Source organism: Coregonus clupeaformis, unplaced genomic scaffold, assembly GCF_020615455.1.
Source record: "Coregonus clupeaformis isolate EN_2021a unplaced genomic scaffold, ASM2061545v1 scaf3027, whole genome shotgun sequence".
NCBI lineage: Eukaryota > Metazoa > Chordata > Actinopteri > Salmoniformes > Salmonidae > Coregonus > Coregonus clupeaformis.
Window position 1 is genome coordinate 26589 of NW_025536481.1, and position 17682 is coordinate 44270.

At 56.4% G+C, this 17682-nt stretch overlaps 1 protein-coding gene across 1 annotated transcript; it reads left to right on the forward strand.

Moving 5' to 3' along the window:
- Positions 1-1142: 1142 nt before the first annotated feature.
- Positions 1143-4193, forward strand: LOC123489420 (vitamin K-dependent protein S-like). The gene is made up of 2 exons (XM_045220016.1): positions 1143-1243; positions 3921-4193. Exons 1-2 carry the CDS (start codon positions 1165-1167, stop codon positions 4091-4093), a joined length of 252 nt encoding a protein of 83 aa, XP_045075951.1. The 5' UTR covers positions 1143-1164; the 3' UTR covers positions 4094-4193.
- Positions 4194-17682: the final 13489 nt, after the last annotated feature.

Below are 17682 nucleotides of genomic sequence, written 5' to 3' on the forward strand. Positions count from 1 at the left end.
TACCTCATCCCCATATTGTTATTTATTTTGCTCATTTGCACCCCAGTATCTCTATTTGCACATCATCTCTGCACATCTATCATTCCAGTGTTAATACTAATTGTAATTATTTTGCACTATGGCCTATTTATTGCCTTACCTCCATAACTTGCCACATTTGCACACACTGTATATATATTTTCTATTTTCTGTTGTAATTATGACTTTATGTTTTGTTTTACCCCATATGTAACTCTGTGTTGTTGTTTTTTATTGCACTACTTTGCTTTATCTTGGCCAGGTCGCAGTGTAAATGAGAACTTGTTCTCAACTGGCTTACCTGGTTAAATAAAGGTGAAATAAATAAATAAAATAAAATAAAAATGTACCAAGGAGAGTGATGGAGTGCTGCATCAGATGACCTGTCCTCCACAATCCCCGACCTCAACCCAATTGAGATGGTTTGGGATGAGTTGGACCGCAGAGTGAAGGAAAAGCAGCCAACAAGTGCTCAGCATATGTGGGAACTCCTTCAAGACTGTTGGAAAAGCATTCCAGGTGACTACCTCATGAAGCTGGTTGAGAGAATGCCAAGAGTGTGCAAAGCTGTCATCAAGGTAAAGGGTGGCTACTTTGAAGAATCTCAAATATAAAATATATTTTGATTTGTTTAACACTTCTTTGGTTACTACCCACGGGGGGCCAGTATGAAAAATGTACGCACTCACTAACTGTAAGTTGCTCTGGATAAGAGCGTCTGCTAAATGACTAAAATGTAAATGTAAAATGTTATTTCATAGTTTTGATGTCTTCACTATTATTCTACAATGTAGAAAATAGTAAAAATAAAGAAAACCCCTTGAATGAGTAGGTGTGTCCAAACTTTTGACTGGTTCTGTAGATTTATTTTTATTTCGTCTCAGCACTCCTACATTCCGTGGCTATGATCTACTCCAATTGTGGCGTGTTTCAATGGTGGACTTTTATTTTTGAAGGCCGATTCCACTGATGCTGCTCACGCTAATGTTGTTCACGACACGCAAATGTCGCCTCCCTCCTCTCCTCTCCTCTCCCCGCTCCCGGTCCAGTCAGTCCCAGCTCTCTCACCGAACAGGCGAAAACATTGTCGGGAAGAAAACGTTTTTTCTCACAGACCTTTGAGCTGTTCAGAGGATCGGCTCTACTATGCGGAGTAAGAAAATGACGTTGGGAGAATCCGTGGCTCGTCTCGTCTTTCTCCTGGCGCTCTGCGATGCTCACCGATGTAAGTGAAACGTGATTTTTATGTTGGATAACAGATAAAAGTACAACTTTGGCGGTTGTTGTATTTACTCTTTCACAAGATCGGTGGTGTATGTTTGGTGTTTGTCTTTTCTTTTCCAACGAATAAACGGTAACTTCCTTACTAAAAGACAACTTTCATGCGTCAGGGCCAAAGAATAACGGTAACTTCCATACTAGAAAACAACTTTCCTGCGTCAAAGCCAACGCTACTTTCACAGCATGTTATAAATTCAGAAACGTTTGCGCTGCGTTATGTCGACACGAGCAACAGCTGATCTGATGTTTTAGACTTTTCCTGGAGCCTCGGAAGATCAGTGACACCTCTAGATGATTGATGTTTTTTTTACTAACGCTTTGATTGAAATAGACCACGTGGTGGGGTTAATGCCCTGCAAACTAGAACAAAGGCCTGTTGAAATGGACTGCTGCTAATCCAGTTCATCTACAGTTGGTCCGAATTATTCATCAATCAAACGTGGAAAATATCAAATAGAGGTTTCTATGTGGTCACACACACACACACGCACACGCACACGCACACACACAGACACACACACACACACAGAGACACACAGACACACACACACACACACACACACACACACACACAGACACACACACACACACACACAGACACACACACACACACGGTTCGTAGCTTGTCTGCAGACCGGTGACAGTGTCACATACAGAAACCAATAACTCCTCCTGCTGTTATCCCAAGTAATAACCATGTAATGAACACGTGTTGTGTGAGTGTGACAGATGTAATCGTACTTCGTAAACTCTCTTGCCTTGGTGTTTTTAGAGAAAGGACTTGTCCAGCCATCGATCCCAGTTGATTGGGTGTTCATTCTGACGATAAGACACAAGGAAGCGCATTACAAACAGTATGTCGATGCCTGTAGATTCGTGATTCGTCGCTCGCATGTTAATATCACGCTGGGCATTTTGTAATCAAACATCATAACGATGACAGAAATAGTCCAGAATACAATAGATGTAAGTACCTGATGATAGACACAAGGAAGCACATTAGATGTGCAGGACAAACAGTATGTTGACGGCTGTAGATTCGTGGTCCTCTGTAGCTCAGCTGGTAGAGCACGGCGTTTGTAACGCCAGGGTAGTGGGTTCGATCCCCGGGACCACCCATACACAAAAAATGTATGCACACATGACTCTAAGTCGCTTTGGATAAAAGCGTCTGCTAAATGGCATATTATTATTGTAGTGGCTTCCTTTCCTCTTTACCATAGCCACTGCCCTAGCCTGAAGCGGGGTTGTTTCGGACGCATACAGTCCACACTCAACGTTTCCAAACGGCCAAACATTCAATGAGATCCAGGGATATAGTGCAACAAAAAATGTTTATTCTTCTTATCTAACAAAAAGGTATTCTCCAATCAACTTAAAGCAGAGATTACTTGAAATGCAAATACATAATATAATATGACCTGTCTGTCTGTATTTCTGTATGTCTATATGGTCAAAAACTATACCGCTCCCGCATCTAGCAAGGACTCTCCCCCGAAGGCCCAACTTCCTGCCTTTATACTAACACAATTAACACAGTACAATGAATGGGCAAGAGGGGGGCCAAAAACTGGAGTTACACTAATAACAAATGAATATATCTCAATCCGGTAAATAAATCATAAAGGTACGTACCTAATATTTCATCATATACATTAATATTTAATATATTTACACAAATGTACATGGAGCTCAGTATGTTCAGTCTTTGATACAAAAAGTATGCCCAAATCGGCTCTAACAATTATTATTCGTGGAATAGTCTTTTTAGCAGGGAAATAACTGAATTAGCAGGAGGCTAATGTGACCTTTAAGCAATAAGGCCCGAGGGGGTGTGGTATATGGCCAATATACCAGTCTGAAGGGCTGTTCTTAAGACGAAGCAACGGAGTGCCTGGACTCAGCCATTAGCCGTGGTATATTGGCCATATACCACAAAACCCCCGAGGTGCCTTTGCTATTATGAACTGGTAACAAACGTAATTAGGGCAGTAAAAATACATGTTTTTGTCATACCCGTAGTATACGGTCTGATATACCATGGCTGTCAGCCAATCAGCATTCAGGGCTCGAACCACCCAGTTTATAATTACAATACAGCAATAACATACAAAAGCCCATCCCAGGATGCCCCCAATATCTACCAGTTACGCTACACGTACTGTATACATCTGAACCACGTGCGTAGAAGTACTACACGTTGCACGTCTGACAATAGAAAGCAGTATTTCAGAACGTGACCTACTGTGCACGTTCATATCAGACCGGGGAAGAATTTACGTTCAAGATCTCCCCCCTATCTGCAAGTGTAACCAATGGCAGTTAACATCTTATTGATATGTTAATTCAACCAACCAGTAGAAATACATAAACATTGAATGCATATTTCTGGAGTTGCAAGTGGAAACATAACCAACCCAGTGTGTGTGTGCGTGTGTGCGTGCGTGTGCGTGTGTGTGTGTGCGTGTGCGTGTGTGTGTGTGCGTGTGTGCGTGTGCGCGTGTGTGTGCGTGCGTGTGTGTGTGTGTGTGTGTGTGCCTGCGTGTGTGTTGTGTGTGTGTGTGTGTGTGTGTGTGCGTGCGTGTGTGTGTGTGCGTGTGCCTGCGTGTGTGTGTGTCCAGTCTTAACTCAGAACAGGGCCTCCCAGTTTCTGTCTCGCCACCGCAGGGCCAACTCTATGTTAGAGGAGAGTAAGAAAGGTAACCTGGAGAGAGAATGTATCGAGGAGCTGTGCAACAAGGAGGAGGCACGGGAGATCTTCGAGAACCACCCAGAGACGGTGAGTGGCTCCTGAGGGCCCCTGGCACACTGGTTACAAGATGACCATGTCAGGAGGGACCTGGGGAGAGGGTAGTCACTAGATGGCCATGTCAGGAGGGACCTGGGGAGAGGGTAGTCACTAGATGGCCATGTCAGGAGGGACCTGGGGAGAGGGAGAGGGTATCACTAGATGGCCATGTCAGGAGGGACCTGGGGAGAGGGTAGTCACTAGATGGCCATGTCAGGAGGGACCTGGGGAGAGGGAGAGGGTATCACTAGATGGCCATGTCAGGAGGGACCTGGGGAGAGGGAGAGGGTAGTCACTAGATGGCCATGTCAGAGAGGGCCTGGGGAGAAGAGATGGTAGTCACTAGATAGCCATATCAGGAGGGACCTGGGGAGAGAGGGGAAAGTCACTAGATAGCCATGTCAGGGGACCTAAGGGAGGAGAGGGTAGTCACTAGATGGCCATGTCAGGAGGGACCTGGGGAGAGGGAGAGGGTAGTCACTAGATGGCCATGTCAGGAGGGACCTGGGGAGGAGGGGTAGTCACTAGATGGCCATGTCAGGAGGGACCTGGGGAGAGGGGAGAGGGTAGTCACTAGATGGCCATGTCAGGAGGGACCTGGGGAGAGGGAGAGGGTAGTCACTAGATGGCCATGTCAGGAGGGACCTGGGGAGAGGGAGGGGTAGTCACTAGATGGCCATGTCAGGAGGGACCTGGGGAGGGAGAGGGTAGTCACTAGATGGCCATGTCAGGAGGGACCTGGGGGAGAGAGGGTAGTCACTAGATGGCCATGTCAGGAGGGACCTAGGGGGGAGAGGGTAGTCACTAGATGGCCATGTCAGGAGGGACCTGGGGAGAGAGGGTAGTCACTAGATGGCCATGTCAGGAGGGACCTGGGGAGAGGGGGTAGTCACTAGATGGCCATGTCAGGAGGGACCTGGGGGAGGGAGAGGGTAGTCACTAGATGGCCATGTCAGGAGGGACCTGGGGAGAGGAGAGGGTAGTCACTAGATGGCCATGTCAGGAGGGACCTGGGGAGAGGGAGAGGGTAGTCACTAGATGGCCATGTCAGGAGGGACCTGGGGAGAGGGAGAGGGTAGTCACTAGATGGCCATGTCAGGAGGGACCTGGGGAGAGGGAGAGAGGGTAGTCACTAGATGGCCATGTCAGGAGGGACCTGGGGAGAGGGAGAGGGTAGTCACTAGATGGCCATGTCAGGAGGGACCTGGGGAGAGGGAGAGGGTAGTCACTAGATGGCCATGTCAGGAGGGACCTGGGGAGAGGGAGAGGGTAGTCACTAGATGGCCATGTCAGGAGGGACCTGGGGGGAGGGAGAGGGTAGTCACTAGATGGCCATGTCAGGAGGGACCTGGGGGAGGGAGAGGGTAGTCACTAGATGGCCATGTCAGGAGGGACCTGGGGAGAGGGAGACGGTAGTCACTAGATGGCCATGTCAGGAGGGACCTGGGGAGAGGGAGAGGGTAGTCACTAGATGGCCATGTCAGGAGGGACCTGGGGAGAGGGAGAGGGTAGTCACTAGATGGCCATGTCAGAGGGACCTGGGGGGAGAGGGTAGTCACTAGATGGCCATGTCAGGAGGGACCTGGGGAGAGAGGAGAGGGTAGTCACTAGATGGCCATGTCAGGAGGGACCTGGGGAGAGGGAGAGGGTAGTCACTAGATGGCCATGTCAGGAGGGACCTGGGGAGAGGGAGAGGGTAGTCACTAGATGGCCATGTCAGGAGGGACCTGGGGAGAGGGAGAGGGTAGTCACTAGATGGCCATGTCAGGAGGGACCTGGGGAGAGGGAGAGGGTAGTCACTAGATGGCCAGTGTCAGGAGGGACCTGGGGAGAGGGAGAGGGTAGTCACTAGATGGCCATGTCAGGAGGGACCTGGGGAGAGGGAGGGTAGTCACTAGATGGCCATGTCAGGAGGGACCTGGGGGAGAGGGAGAGGGTAGTCACTAGATGGCCATGTCAGGAGGGACCTGGGGAGAGGGAGAGGGTAGTCACTAGATGGCCATGTCAGGAGGGACCTGGGGAGAGGGAGAGGGTAGTCACTAGATGGCCATGTCAGGAGGGACCTGGGGAGAGGGAGAGGGTAGTCACTAGATGGCCATGTCAGGAGGGACCTGGGGGGAGAGGGTAGTCACTAGATGGCCATGTCAGGAGGGACCTGGGGAGAGGGAGAGGGTAGTCACTAGATGGCCATGTCAGGAGGGACCTGGGGGAGAGGGTAGTCACTAGATGGCCATGTCAGGAGGGACCTGGGGAGAGGGAGAGGGTAGTCACTAGATGGCCATGTCAGGAGGGACCTGGGGAGAGGGTAGTCACTAGATGGCCATGTCCAGGAGGGACCTGGGGAGAGGGAGAGGGTATCACTAGATGGCCAGTGTCAGGAGGGACCTGGGGAGAGGGAGAGGGTAGTCACTAGATGGCCATGTCAGGAGGGACCTGGGGGAGAGGGAGAGGGTAGTCACTAGATGGCCATGTCAGGAGGGACCTGGGGAGGGTACCTAGATGGCCATGTCAGGAGGGACCTGGGGGAGAGGAGAGGGTAGTCACTAGATGGCCATGTCAGGAGGGACCTGGGGAGAGGGAGAGGGTAGTCACTAGATGGCCATGTCAGGAGGGACCTGGGGAGAGGGGTAGTCACTAGATGGCCATGTCAGGAGGGACCTGGGGGAGAGGGGTAGATGGGCTGTCAGAGGACCTGGGGAGGGGAGAGGTAGTCACTAGATGGCCATGTCAGGAGGGACCTGGGGAGAGGGGAGGGTAGTCACTAGATGGCCATGTCAGGAGGGACCTGGGGAGAGGAGGGGTAGTCACTAGATGGCCATGTCAGGAGGGACCTGGAGAGGGAGAGGGTAGTCACTAGATGGCCATGTCAGGAGGGACCTGGGGAGAGGGAGAGGGTAGTCACTAGATGGCCATGTCAGGAGGGACCTGGGGAGAGGAGAGGGTAGTCACTAGATGGCCATGTCAGGAGGGACCTGGGGAGAGGGAGAGGGTAGTCACTAGATGGCCATGTCAGGAGGGACCTGGGGAGAGGGAGAGGGTAGTCACTAGATGGCCAAGTGTCAGGAGGGACCTGGGGGAGGGAGAGGGGTAGTCACTAGATGGCCATGTCAGGAGGGACCTGGGGAGAGGGAGAGGGTAGTCACTAGATGGCCATGTCAGGAGGGACCTGGGGGAGAGGGAGAGGGTAGTCACTAGATGGCCAGTGTCAGGAGGGACCTGGGGGGAGGAGAGGGTAGTCACTAGATGGCCATGTCAGGAGGGACCTGGGGAGAGGGGAGAGGGTAGTCACTAGATGGCCATGTCAGGAGGGACCTGGGGAGAGGAGAGGGTAGTCACTAGATGGCCATGTCAGGAGGGACCTGGGGGAGAGGGAGAGGTAGTCACTAGATGGCCATGTCAGGAGGGACCTGGGGAGAGAGGGAGAGGGTAGTCACTAGATGGCCATGTCAGGAGGGACCTGGGAGGGAGAGGGTAGTCACTAGGATGGCCATGTCAGGAGGGACCTGGGGAGAGGGAGAGGGTAGTCACTAGATGGCCATGTCAGGAGGGACCTGGGGGAGAGGGAGAGGGTAGTCACTAGATGGCCATGTCAGGAGGGACCTGGGGGAGAGGGAGAGGGTAGTCACTAGATGGCCATGTCAGGAGGGACCTGGGGAGAGGGAGAGGGTAGTCACTAGATGGCCATGTCAGGAGGGACCTGGGGAGAGGGAGAGGGTAGTCACTAGATGGCCATGTCAGGAGGGACCTGGGGAGAGGGAGAGGGTAGTCACTAGATGGCCATGTCAGGAGGGACCTGGGGGAGAGGGAGGGTAGTCACTAGATGGCCATGTCAGGAGGGACCTGGGGAGAGGAGGGTAGTCACTAGATGGCCATGTCAGGAGGGACCTGGGGAGGGAGAGGGTAGTCACTAGATGGCCATGTCAGGAGGGACCTGGGGGAGAGGGAGAGGGTAGTCACTAGATGGCCATGTCAGGAGGGACCTGGGGGAGGAGAGGGTAGTCACTAGATGGCCAGTGTCAGGAGGGACCTGGGAAGGGAGAGGGTAGTCACTAGATGGCCATGTCAGGAGGGACCTGGGGAGAGGGAGAGGGTAGTCACTAGATGGCCATGTCAGGAGGGACCTGGGGAGAGGGAGAGGGTAGTCACTAGATGGCCATGTCAGGAGGGACCTGGGGGAGAGGGAGAGGGTAGTCACTAGATGGCCATGTCAGGAGGGACCTGGGGAGAGGGGTAGTCACTAGATGGCCATGTCAGGAGGGACCTGGGGGAGAGGGAGAGGGTAGTCACTAGATGGCCATGTCAGGAGGGACCTGGGGGAGAGGGAGAGGGTAGTCACTAGATGGCCATGTCAGGAGGGACCTGGGGGGGAGAGGGTAGTCACTAGATGGCCATGTCAGGAGGGACCTGGGAGAGGAGAGGGTAGTCACTAGATGGCCATGTCAGGAGGGACCTGGGGGGAGAGGGTAGTCACTAGATGGCCATGTCAGGAGGGACCTGGGGGAGAGGGAGAGGGTAGTCACTAGATGGCCATGTCAGGAGGGACCTGGGGAGAGGGAGAGGGTAGTCACTAGATGGCCATGTCAGGAGGGACCTGGGGAGAGGGTAGTCACTAGATGGCCATGTCAGGAGGGACCTGGGGAGAGGGAGAGGGTAGTCACTAGATGGCCATGTCAGGAGGGACCTGGGGAGAGGGAGAGGGTAGTCACTAGATGGCCATGTCAGGAGGGACCTGGGGAGAGGGGGTAGTCACTAGATGGCCATGTCAGGAGGGACCTGGGGAGAGGGAGAGGTAGTCACTAGATGGCCATGTCAGGAGGGACCTGGGGGAGGGGTAGTCACTAGATGGCCATGTCAGGAGGGACCTGGGAGAGGGAGGAGAGGGTAGTCACTAGATGGCCATGTCAGGAGGGACCTGGGGAGAGGAGAGGGTAGTCACTAGATGGCCAGTGTCAGGAGGGACCTGGGGAGAGGAGTCACTAGATGGCCATTAGAGGGCCTGGGGAGGGTAGGGTCACTAGATGGCCAGTGTCAGGAGGGACCTGGGGAGAGGGAGAGGGTAGTCACTAGATGGCCATGTCAGGAGGGACCTGGGGAGAGGGAGAGGGTAGTCACTAGATGGCCATGTCAGGAGGGACCTGGGAGAGGGAGAGGGTAGTCACTAGATGGCCATGTCAGGAGGGACCTGGGGAGAGGGAGAGGGTAGTCACTAGATGGCCATGTCAGGAGGGACCTGGGGAGAGGGGTAGTCACTAGATGGCCATGTCAGGAGGGACCTGGGGGAGAGGGAGAGGGTAGTCACTAGATGGCCATGTCAGGAGGGACCTGGGGAGAGGAGAGGGTAGTCACTAGATGGCCATGTCAGGAGGGACCTGGGGGGGGAGAGGGTAGTCACTAGATGGCCATGTCAGGAGGGACCTGGGGAGAGGGAGAGGGTAGTCACTAGATGGCCATGTCAGGAGGGACCTGGGGAGAGGGGTAGTCACTAGATGGCCATGTCAGGAGGGACCTGGGGAGAGGGAGAGGGTAGTCACTAGATGGCCATGTCAGGAGGGACCTGGGGAGAGGGGTAGTCACTAGATGGCCATGTCAGGAGGGACCTGGGGAGGGAGGGTAGTCCTAGATGGCCATGTCAGGAGGGACCGGGAGAGGGTAGTCACTGATGGCCAGTCGGAGGGACCTGGGGAGGGGTCACTAGATGGCCATGTCAGGAGGGACCTGGGGAGAGGGAGAGGGTAGTCACTAGATGGCCATGTCAGGAGGGACCTGGGGAGAGGGGGGGTAGTCACTAGATGGCCATGTCAGGAGGGACCTGGGGAGAGGGAGAGGGTAGTCACTAGATGGCCATGTCAGGAGGGACCTGGGGAGAGAGGGTAGTCACTAGATGGCCATGTCAGGAGGGACCTGGGGAGAGGGAGAGGGTAGTCACTAGATGGCCATGTCAGGAGGGACCTGGGGAGAGGGGGTAGTCACTAGATGGCCATGTCAGGAGGGACCTGGGGAGAGGGAGAGGGTAGTCACTAGATGGCCATGTCAGGAGGGACCTGGGGGGAGAGGGTAGTCACTAGATGGCCATGTCAGGAGGGACCTGGGGAGAGGGAGAGGGTAGTCACTAGATGGCCATGTCAGGAGGGACCTGGGGGAGGGAGAGGGTAGTCACTAGATGGCCATGTCAGGAGGGACCTGGGGGAGAGGGAGAGGGTAGTCACTAGATGGCCATGTCAGGAGGGACCTGGGGAGGGAGAGGGTAGTCACTAGATGGCCATGTCAGGAGGGACCTGGGGAGAGGGGAGAGGGTAGTCACTAGATGGCCATGTCAGGAGGGACCTGGGGGAGAGGGAGAGGGTAGTCACTAGATGGCCATGTCAGGAGGGACCTGGGGAGAGGGAGAGGGGGTAGTCACTAGATGGCCATGTCAGGAGGGACCTGGGGAGAGGGAGAGGGTAGTCACTAGATGGCCATGTCAGAGGGACCTGGGGAGAGGGAGAGGGTAGTCACTAGATGGCCATGTCAGGAGGGACCTGGGGGGGAGAGGGTAGTCACTAGATGGCCATGTCAGGAGGGACCTGGGGAGAGGGAGAGGGTAGTCACTAGATGGCCATGTCAGGAGGGACCTGGGGGGGAGAGGGTAGTCACTAGATGGCCATGTCAGGAGGGACCTGGGGGAGGAGGGTAGTCACTAGATGGCCATGTCAGGAGGGACCTGGGGAGAGGGAGAGGGTAGTCACTAGATGGCCATGTCAGGAGGGACCTAGGGGAGAGGGAGAGGGTAGTCACTAGATGGCCATGTCAGGAGGGACCTGGGGAGAGGGAGAGGGTAGTCACTAGATGGCCATGTCAGGAGGGACCTGGGGGGGAGAGGGTAGTCACTAGATGGCCATGTCAGGAGGGACCTGGGGAGAGGGAGAGGGTAGTCACTAGATGGCCATGTCAGGAGGGACCTGGGGAGAGGGAGAGGGTAGTCACTAGATGGCCAAGTGTCAGGAGGGACCTGGGGGAGAGGGAGAGGGTAGTCACTAGATGGCCATGTCAGGAGGGACCTGGGGAGAGGGAGAGGGTAGTCACTAGATGGCCATGTCAGGAGGGACCTGGGGAGAGGGTAGTCACTAGATGGCCATGTCAGGAGGGACCTGGGGAGAGGGAGAGGGTAGTCACTAGATGGCCATGTCAGGAGGGACCTGGGGAGAGGGAGAGGGTAGTCACTAGATGGCCATGTCAGGAGGGACCTGGGGAGAGGGAGAGGGTAGTCACTAGATGGCCATGTCAGGGAGGGACCTGGGGAGAGGGAGAGGGTAGTCACTAGATGGCCATGTCAGGAGGGACCTGGGGAGAGGGAGAGGGTAGTCCACTAGATGGCCATGTCAGGAGGGACCTGGGGAGAGGGAGAGGGTAGTCACTAGATGGCCATGTCAGGAGGGACCTGGGGGAGGGAGAGGGTAGTCACTAGATGGCCATGTCAGGAGGGACCTGGGGAGAGGGAGAGGGTAGTCACTAGATGGCCATGTCAGGAGGGACCTGGGGAGAGGGAGAGGGTAGTCACTAGATGGCCATGTCAGGAGGGACCTGGGGGAGGGAGAGGGTAGTCACTAGATGGCCATGTCAGGAGGGACCTGGGGAGAGGGGGAGGGTAGTCACTAGATGGCCATGTCAGGAGGGACCTGGGGAGAGGGAGAGGGTAGTCACTAGGATGGCCATGTCAGGAGGGACCTGGGGGGAGAGGGTAGTCACTAGATGGCCATGTCAGGAGGGACCTGGGGAGAGGGAGAGGGTAGTCACTAGATGGCCATGTCAGGAGGGACCTGGGGAGAGGGAGAGGGTAGTCACTAGATGGCCATGTCAGGAGGGACCTGGGAAGGGAGAGGGTAGTCACTAGATGGCCATGTCAGGAGGGACCTGGGGAGAGGAGGGTAGTCACTAGATGGCCATGTCAGGAGGGACCTGGGGGAGGGAGAGGGTAGTCACTAGATGGCCATGTCAGGAGGGACCTGGGGGAGGGAGAGGGTAGTCACTAGATGGCCATGTCAGGAGGGACCTGGGGGAGAGGGAGAGGGTAGTCACTAGATGGCCATGTCAGGAGGGACCTGGGGAGAGAGGTAGTCACTAGATGGCCATGTCAGGAGGGACCTGGGAGAGGGAGAGGGTAGTCACTAGATGGCCATGTCAGGAGGGACCTGGGGAGAGGGAGAGGGTAGTCACTAGATGGCCATGTCAGGAGGGACCTGGGGAGAGGGAGAGGGTAGTCACTAGATGGCCATGTCAGGGAGGGACCTGGGAGAGGGAGAGGGTAGTCACTAGATGGCCATGTCAGGAGGGACCTGGGGAGAGGGGGGAGGGTAGTCACTAGATGGCCATGTCAGGAGGGACCTGGGGAGAGGAGAGGGTAGTCACTAGATGGCCATGTCAGGAGGGACCTGAGGGAGAGGGTAGTCACTAGATGGCCATGTCAGGAGGGGACCTGGGGAGAGGGAGAGGGTAGTCACTAGATGGCCATGTCAGGAGGGACCTGGGGAGAGGGAGAGGGTAGTCACTAGATGGCCATGTCAGGAGGGACCTGGGGAGAGGGAGAGAGGGTAGTCACTAGATGGCCATGTCAGGAGGGACCTGGGGAGAGGGAGAGGGTAGTCACTAGATGGCCATGTCAGGAGGGACCTGGGGAGAGGGAGAGGGTAGTCACTAGATGGCCATGTCAGGAGGGACCTGGGGGAGAGGGTAGTCACTAGATGGCCATGTCAGGAGGGACCTGGGGAGAGGGAGAGGGTAGTCACTAGATGGCCATGTCAGGAGGGACCTGGGGGGAGAGGGTAGTCACTAGATGGCCATGTCAGGAGGGACCTGGGGAGAGGGAGAGGGTAGTCACTAGATGGCCATGTCAGGAGGGACCTGGGAGAGGGTAGTCACTAGATGGCCATGTCAGGAGGGACCTGGGGGAGGGAGAGGGTAGTCACTAGATGGCCATGTCAGGAGGGACCTGGGGAGAGGGAGAGGGTAGTCACTAGATGGCCATGTCAGGAGGGACCTGGGGAGAGGGAGAGGGTAGTCACTAGATGGCCATGTCAGGAGGGACCTGGGGAGAGGGAGAGAGGTAGTCACTAGATGGCCATGTCAGGAGGGACCTGGGGAGAGGAGGGTAGTCACTAGATGGCCATGTCAGGAGGGACCTGGGGAGAGGGAGAGGGTAGTCACTAGATGGCCATGTCAGGAGGGACCTGGGGGAGGGAGAGGGTAGTCACTAGATGGCCATGTCAGGAGGGACCTGGGGGAGAGGGAGAGGGTAGTCACTAGATGGCCATGTCAGGAGGGACCTGGGGGAGGAGAGGGTAGTCACTAGATGGCCATGTCAGGAGGGACCTGGGGAGAGGGGAGAGGGTAGTCACTAGATGGCCATGTCAGGAGGGACCTGAGGGAGAGGGTAGTCACTAGATGGCCATGTCAGGAGGGACCTGGGGGAGGGAGAGGGTAGTCACTAGATGGCCATGTCAGGAGGGACCTGGGGAGAGGAGAGGGTAGTCACTAGATGGCCATGTCAGGAGGGACCTGGGGAGAGGGAGAGGGTAGTCACTAGATGGCCATGTCAGGAGGGACCTGGGGAGAGGAAGGGTAGTCACTAGATGGCCATGTCAGGGAGGGACCTGGGGAGAGGGAGAGGGTAGTCACTAGATGGCCATGTCAGGAGGGACCTGGGGAGGAGAGGGGTAGTCACTAGATGGCCATGTCAGGAGGGACCTGGGGAGGGAGGGGTAGTCACTAGATGGCCATGTCAGGAGGGACCTGGGGAGAGGGAGAGGGTAGTCACTAGATGGCCATGTCAGGAGGGACCTGGGGAGAGGGAGAGGGTAGTCACTAGATGGCCATGTCAGGAGGGACCTGGGGAGAGGGGAGAGGGTAGTCACTAGATGGCCATGTCAGGAGGGACCTGGGGAGAGGGAGAGGGTAGTCACTAGATGGCCATGTCAGGAGGGACCTGGGGAGAGGGAGAGGGTAGTCACTAGATGGCCATGTCAGGAGGGACCTGGGGAGGGAGAGGGTAGTCACTAGATGGCCATGTCAGGAGGGACCTGGGGGAGAGGGAGAGGGTAGTCACTAGATGGCCATGTCAGGAGGGACCTGGGGAGAGGGAGAGGGTAGTCACTAGATGGCCATGTCAGGAGGGACCTGGGGGAGAGGAGAGGGTAGTCACTAGATGGCCATGTCAGGAGGGACCTGGGGAGAGGGAGAGGGTAGTCACTAGATGGCCATGTCAGGAGGGACCTGGGGAGAGGGAGAGGGTAGTCACTAGATGGCCATGTCAGGAGGGACCTGGGGAGAGGGAGAGGTAGTCACTAGATGGCCATGTCAGGAGGGACCTGGGGAGAGGGAGAGGGTAGTCACTAGATGGCCATGTCAGGAGGGACCTGGGGAGAGGGTAGTCACTAGATGGCCATGTCAGGAGGGACCTGGGGAGAGGGAGAGGGTAGTCACTAGATGGCCATGTCAGGAGGGACCTGGGGAGAGGAGAGGGTAGTCACTAGATGGCCATGTCAGGAGGGACCTGGGGAGAGGGAGAGGGTAGTCACTAGATGGCCATGTCAGGAGGGACCTGGAGGGAGAGGGTAGTCACTAGATGGCCATGTCAGGAGGGACCTGGGGAGAGGGAGAGGGTAGTCACTAGATGGCCATGTCAGGAGGGACCTGGGGAGAGGGAGAGGGTAGTCACTAGATGGCCATGTCAGGAGGGACCTGGGGAGAGGGAGAGGTAGTCACTAGATGGCCATGTCAGGAGGGACCTGGGGAGAGGGAGAGGGTAGTCACTAGATGGCCATGTCAGGAGGGACCTGGGGAGAGGGAGAGGGTAGTCACTAGATGGCCATGTCAGGAGGGACCTGGGGAGAGGGAGAGGGTAGTCACTAGATGGCCATGTCAGGAGGGACCTGGGGAGAGGGAGAGGGTAGTCACTAGATGGGCCATGTCAGGAGGGACCTGGGGGAGGGAGAGGGTAGTCACTAGATGGCCATGTCAGGAGGGACCTGGGGGAGGGAGAGGGTAGTCACTAGATGGCCAATGTCAGGAGGGACCTGGGGAGAGGGAGAGGGTAGTCACTAGATGGCCATGTCAGGAGGGGACCTGGAAGGGAGAGGGTAGTCACTAGATGGCCAGTGTCAGGAGGGACCTGGGGGGAGAGGGTAGTCACTAGATGGCCATGTCAGGAGGGACCTGGGGGAGAGGGAGAGGGTAGTCACTAGATGGCCATGTCAGGAGGGACCTGGGGAGAGGGAGAGGGTAGTCACTAGATGGCCATGTCAGGAGGGACCTGGGGGAGAGGGAGAGGGTAGTCACTAGATGGCCATGTCAGGAGGGACCTGGGGAGAGGGAGAGGGTAGTCACTAGATGGCCATGTCAGGAGGGACCTGGGGAGAGGGTAGTCACTAGATGGCCATGTCAGGAGGGACCTGGGGAGAGGGAGAGGGTAGTCACTAGATGGCCAATGTCAGGAGGGACCTGGGGGAGAGGGAGAGGGTAGTCACTAGATGGCCATGTCAGGAGGGGACCTGGGGGAGAGGGTAGTCACTAGATGGCCATGTCAGGAGGGACCTGGGGAGAAGAGGGTAGTCACTAGATGGCCATGTCAGGAGGGACCTGGGGGAGAGGGAGAGAGGTAGTCACTAGATGGCCATGTCAGGAGGGGACCTGGGGAGAGGGAGAGGGTAGTCACTAGATGGCCATGTCAGGAGGGACCTGGGGAGAGGGAGAGGGTAGTCACTAGGATGGCCATGTCAGGAGGGACCTGGGGGGAGAGGGTAGTCACTAGATGGCCATGTCAGGAGGGACCTGGGGAGAGGGAGAGGGTAGTCACTAGATGGCCATGTCAGGAGGGACCTGGGGAGAGGGAGAGGGTAGTCACTAGATGGCCATGTCAGGAGGGACCTGGGGAGAGGGAGAGGGTAGTCACTAGATGGCCATGTCAGGAGGGACCTGGGGAGAGGGAGAGGGTAGTCACTAGATGGCCATGTCAGGAGGGGACCTGGGGAGAGGGAGAGGGTAGTCACTAGATGGCCATGTCAGGAGGGACCTGGGGAGAGGGAGAGGGTAGTCACTAGATGGCCATGTCAGGAGGGACCTGGGGGAGAGGGAGAGGGTAGTCACTAGATGGCCATGTCAGGAGGGACCTGGGGAGAGGGAGAGGGTAGTCACTAGATGGCCATGTCAGGAGGGACCTGGGGAGAGGGAGAGGGTAGTCACTAGATGGCCATGTCAGGAGGGACCTGGGGAGAGGGAGAGGGTAGTCACTAGATGGCCATGTCAGGAGGGACCTGGGGAGAGGGAGAGGGTAGTCACTAGATGGCCATGTCAGGAGGGACCTGGGGAGAGGGAGAGGTAGTCACTAGATGGCCATGTCAGGAGGGACCTGGGGAGAGAGGGAGAGGGTAGTCACTAGATGGCCATGTCAGGAGGGACCTGGGGAGAGGGAGAGGGTAGTCACTAGATGGCCATGTCAGGAGGGACCTGGGGAGAGGGAGAGGGTAGTCACTAGATGGCCATGTCAGGAGGGACCTGGGGAGGGAGGGTAGTCACTAGATGGCCATGTCAGGAGGGACCTGGGGAGAGGGGAGAGGGTAGTCACTAGATGGCCATGTCAGGAGGGACCTGGGGGGGAGAGGGTAGTCACTAGATGGCCATGTCAGGAGGGACCTGGGGAGAGGAGAGGGTAGTCACTAGATGGCCATGTCAGGAGGGACCTGGGGAGAGGGAGAGGGTAGTCACTAGATGGCCATGTCAGGAGGGACCTGGGGAGAGGGAGAGGGTAGTCACTAGATGGCCATGTCAGGAGGGACCTGGGGAGAGGGAGAGGGTAGTCACTAGATGGCCATGTCAGGAGGGACCTGGGGAGGGGGTAGTCACTAGATGGCCATGTCAGGAGGGACCTGGGGAGAGGGAGAGGGTAGTCACTAGATGGCCATGTCAGGAGGGACCTGGGGGAGAGGGTAGTCACTAGATGGCCATGTCAGGAGGACCTGGGGAGAGGGAGAGGGTAGTCACTAGATGGCCATGTCAGGAGGGACCTGGGGAAGGGAGAGGGTAGTCACTAGATGGCCATGTCAGGAGGGACCTGGGGAAGGAGAGGGTAGTCACTAGATGGCCATGTCAGGAGGGACCTGGGGAGAGGAGAGGGTAGTCACTAGATGGCCATGTCAGGAGGGACCTGGGGAGAGGGAGAGGGTAGTCACTAGATGGCCATGTCAGGAGGGACCTGGGGGGAGAGGGTAGTCACTAGATGGCCATGTCAGGAGGGACCTGGGGAGAGGGAGAGGGTAGTCACTAGATGGCCATGTCAGGAGGGACCTGGGGAGAGGGAGGTAGTCACTAGATGGCCATGTCAGGAGGGACCTGGGGAGAGGGAGAGGGTAGTCACTAGATGGCCATGTCAGGAGGGACCTGGGGAGAGGGAGAGGGTAGTCACTAGATGGCCATGTCAGGAGGGACCTGGGGAGAGGGAGAGGGTAGTCACTAGATGGCCATGTCAGGAGGGACCTGGGGGAGGGAGAGGGTAGTCACTAGATGGCCATGTCAGGAGGGACCTGGGGGAGAGGGAGAGGGTAGTCACTAGATGGCCATGTCAGGAG

What these genes read in the sequence shown, in the direction of transcription:
- LOC123489420 (XM_045220016.1), top strand. Translation starts at nt 1,165, where the DNA reads ATGCGGAGTAAGAAAATGACGTTGGGAGAATCCGTGGCTCGTCTCGTC. An exon ending in GCTCTGCGATGCTCACCGAT is followed by an intron (nt 1,244 to 3,920) that starts GTAAGTGAAACG and finishes GTGTGTGTCCAG; the next exon opens with TCTTAACTCAGAACAGGGCC.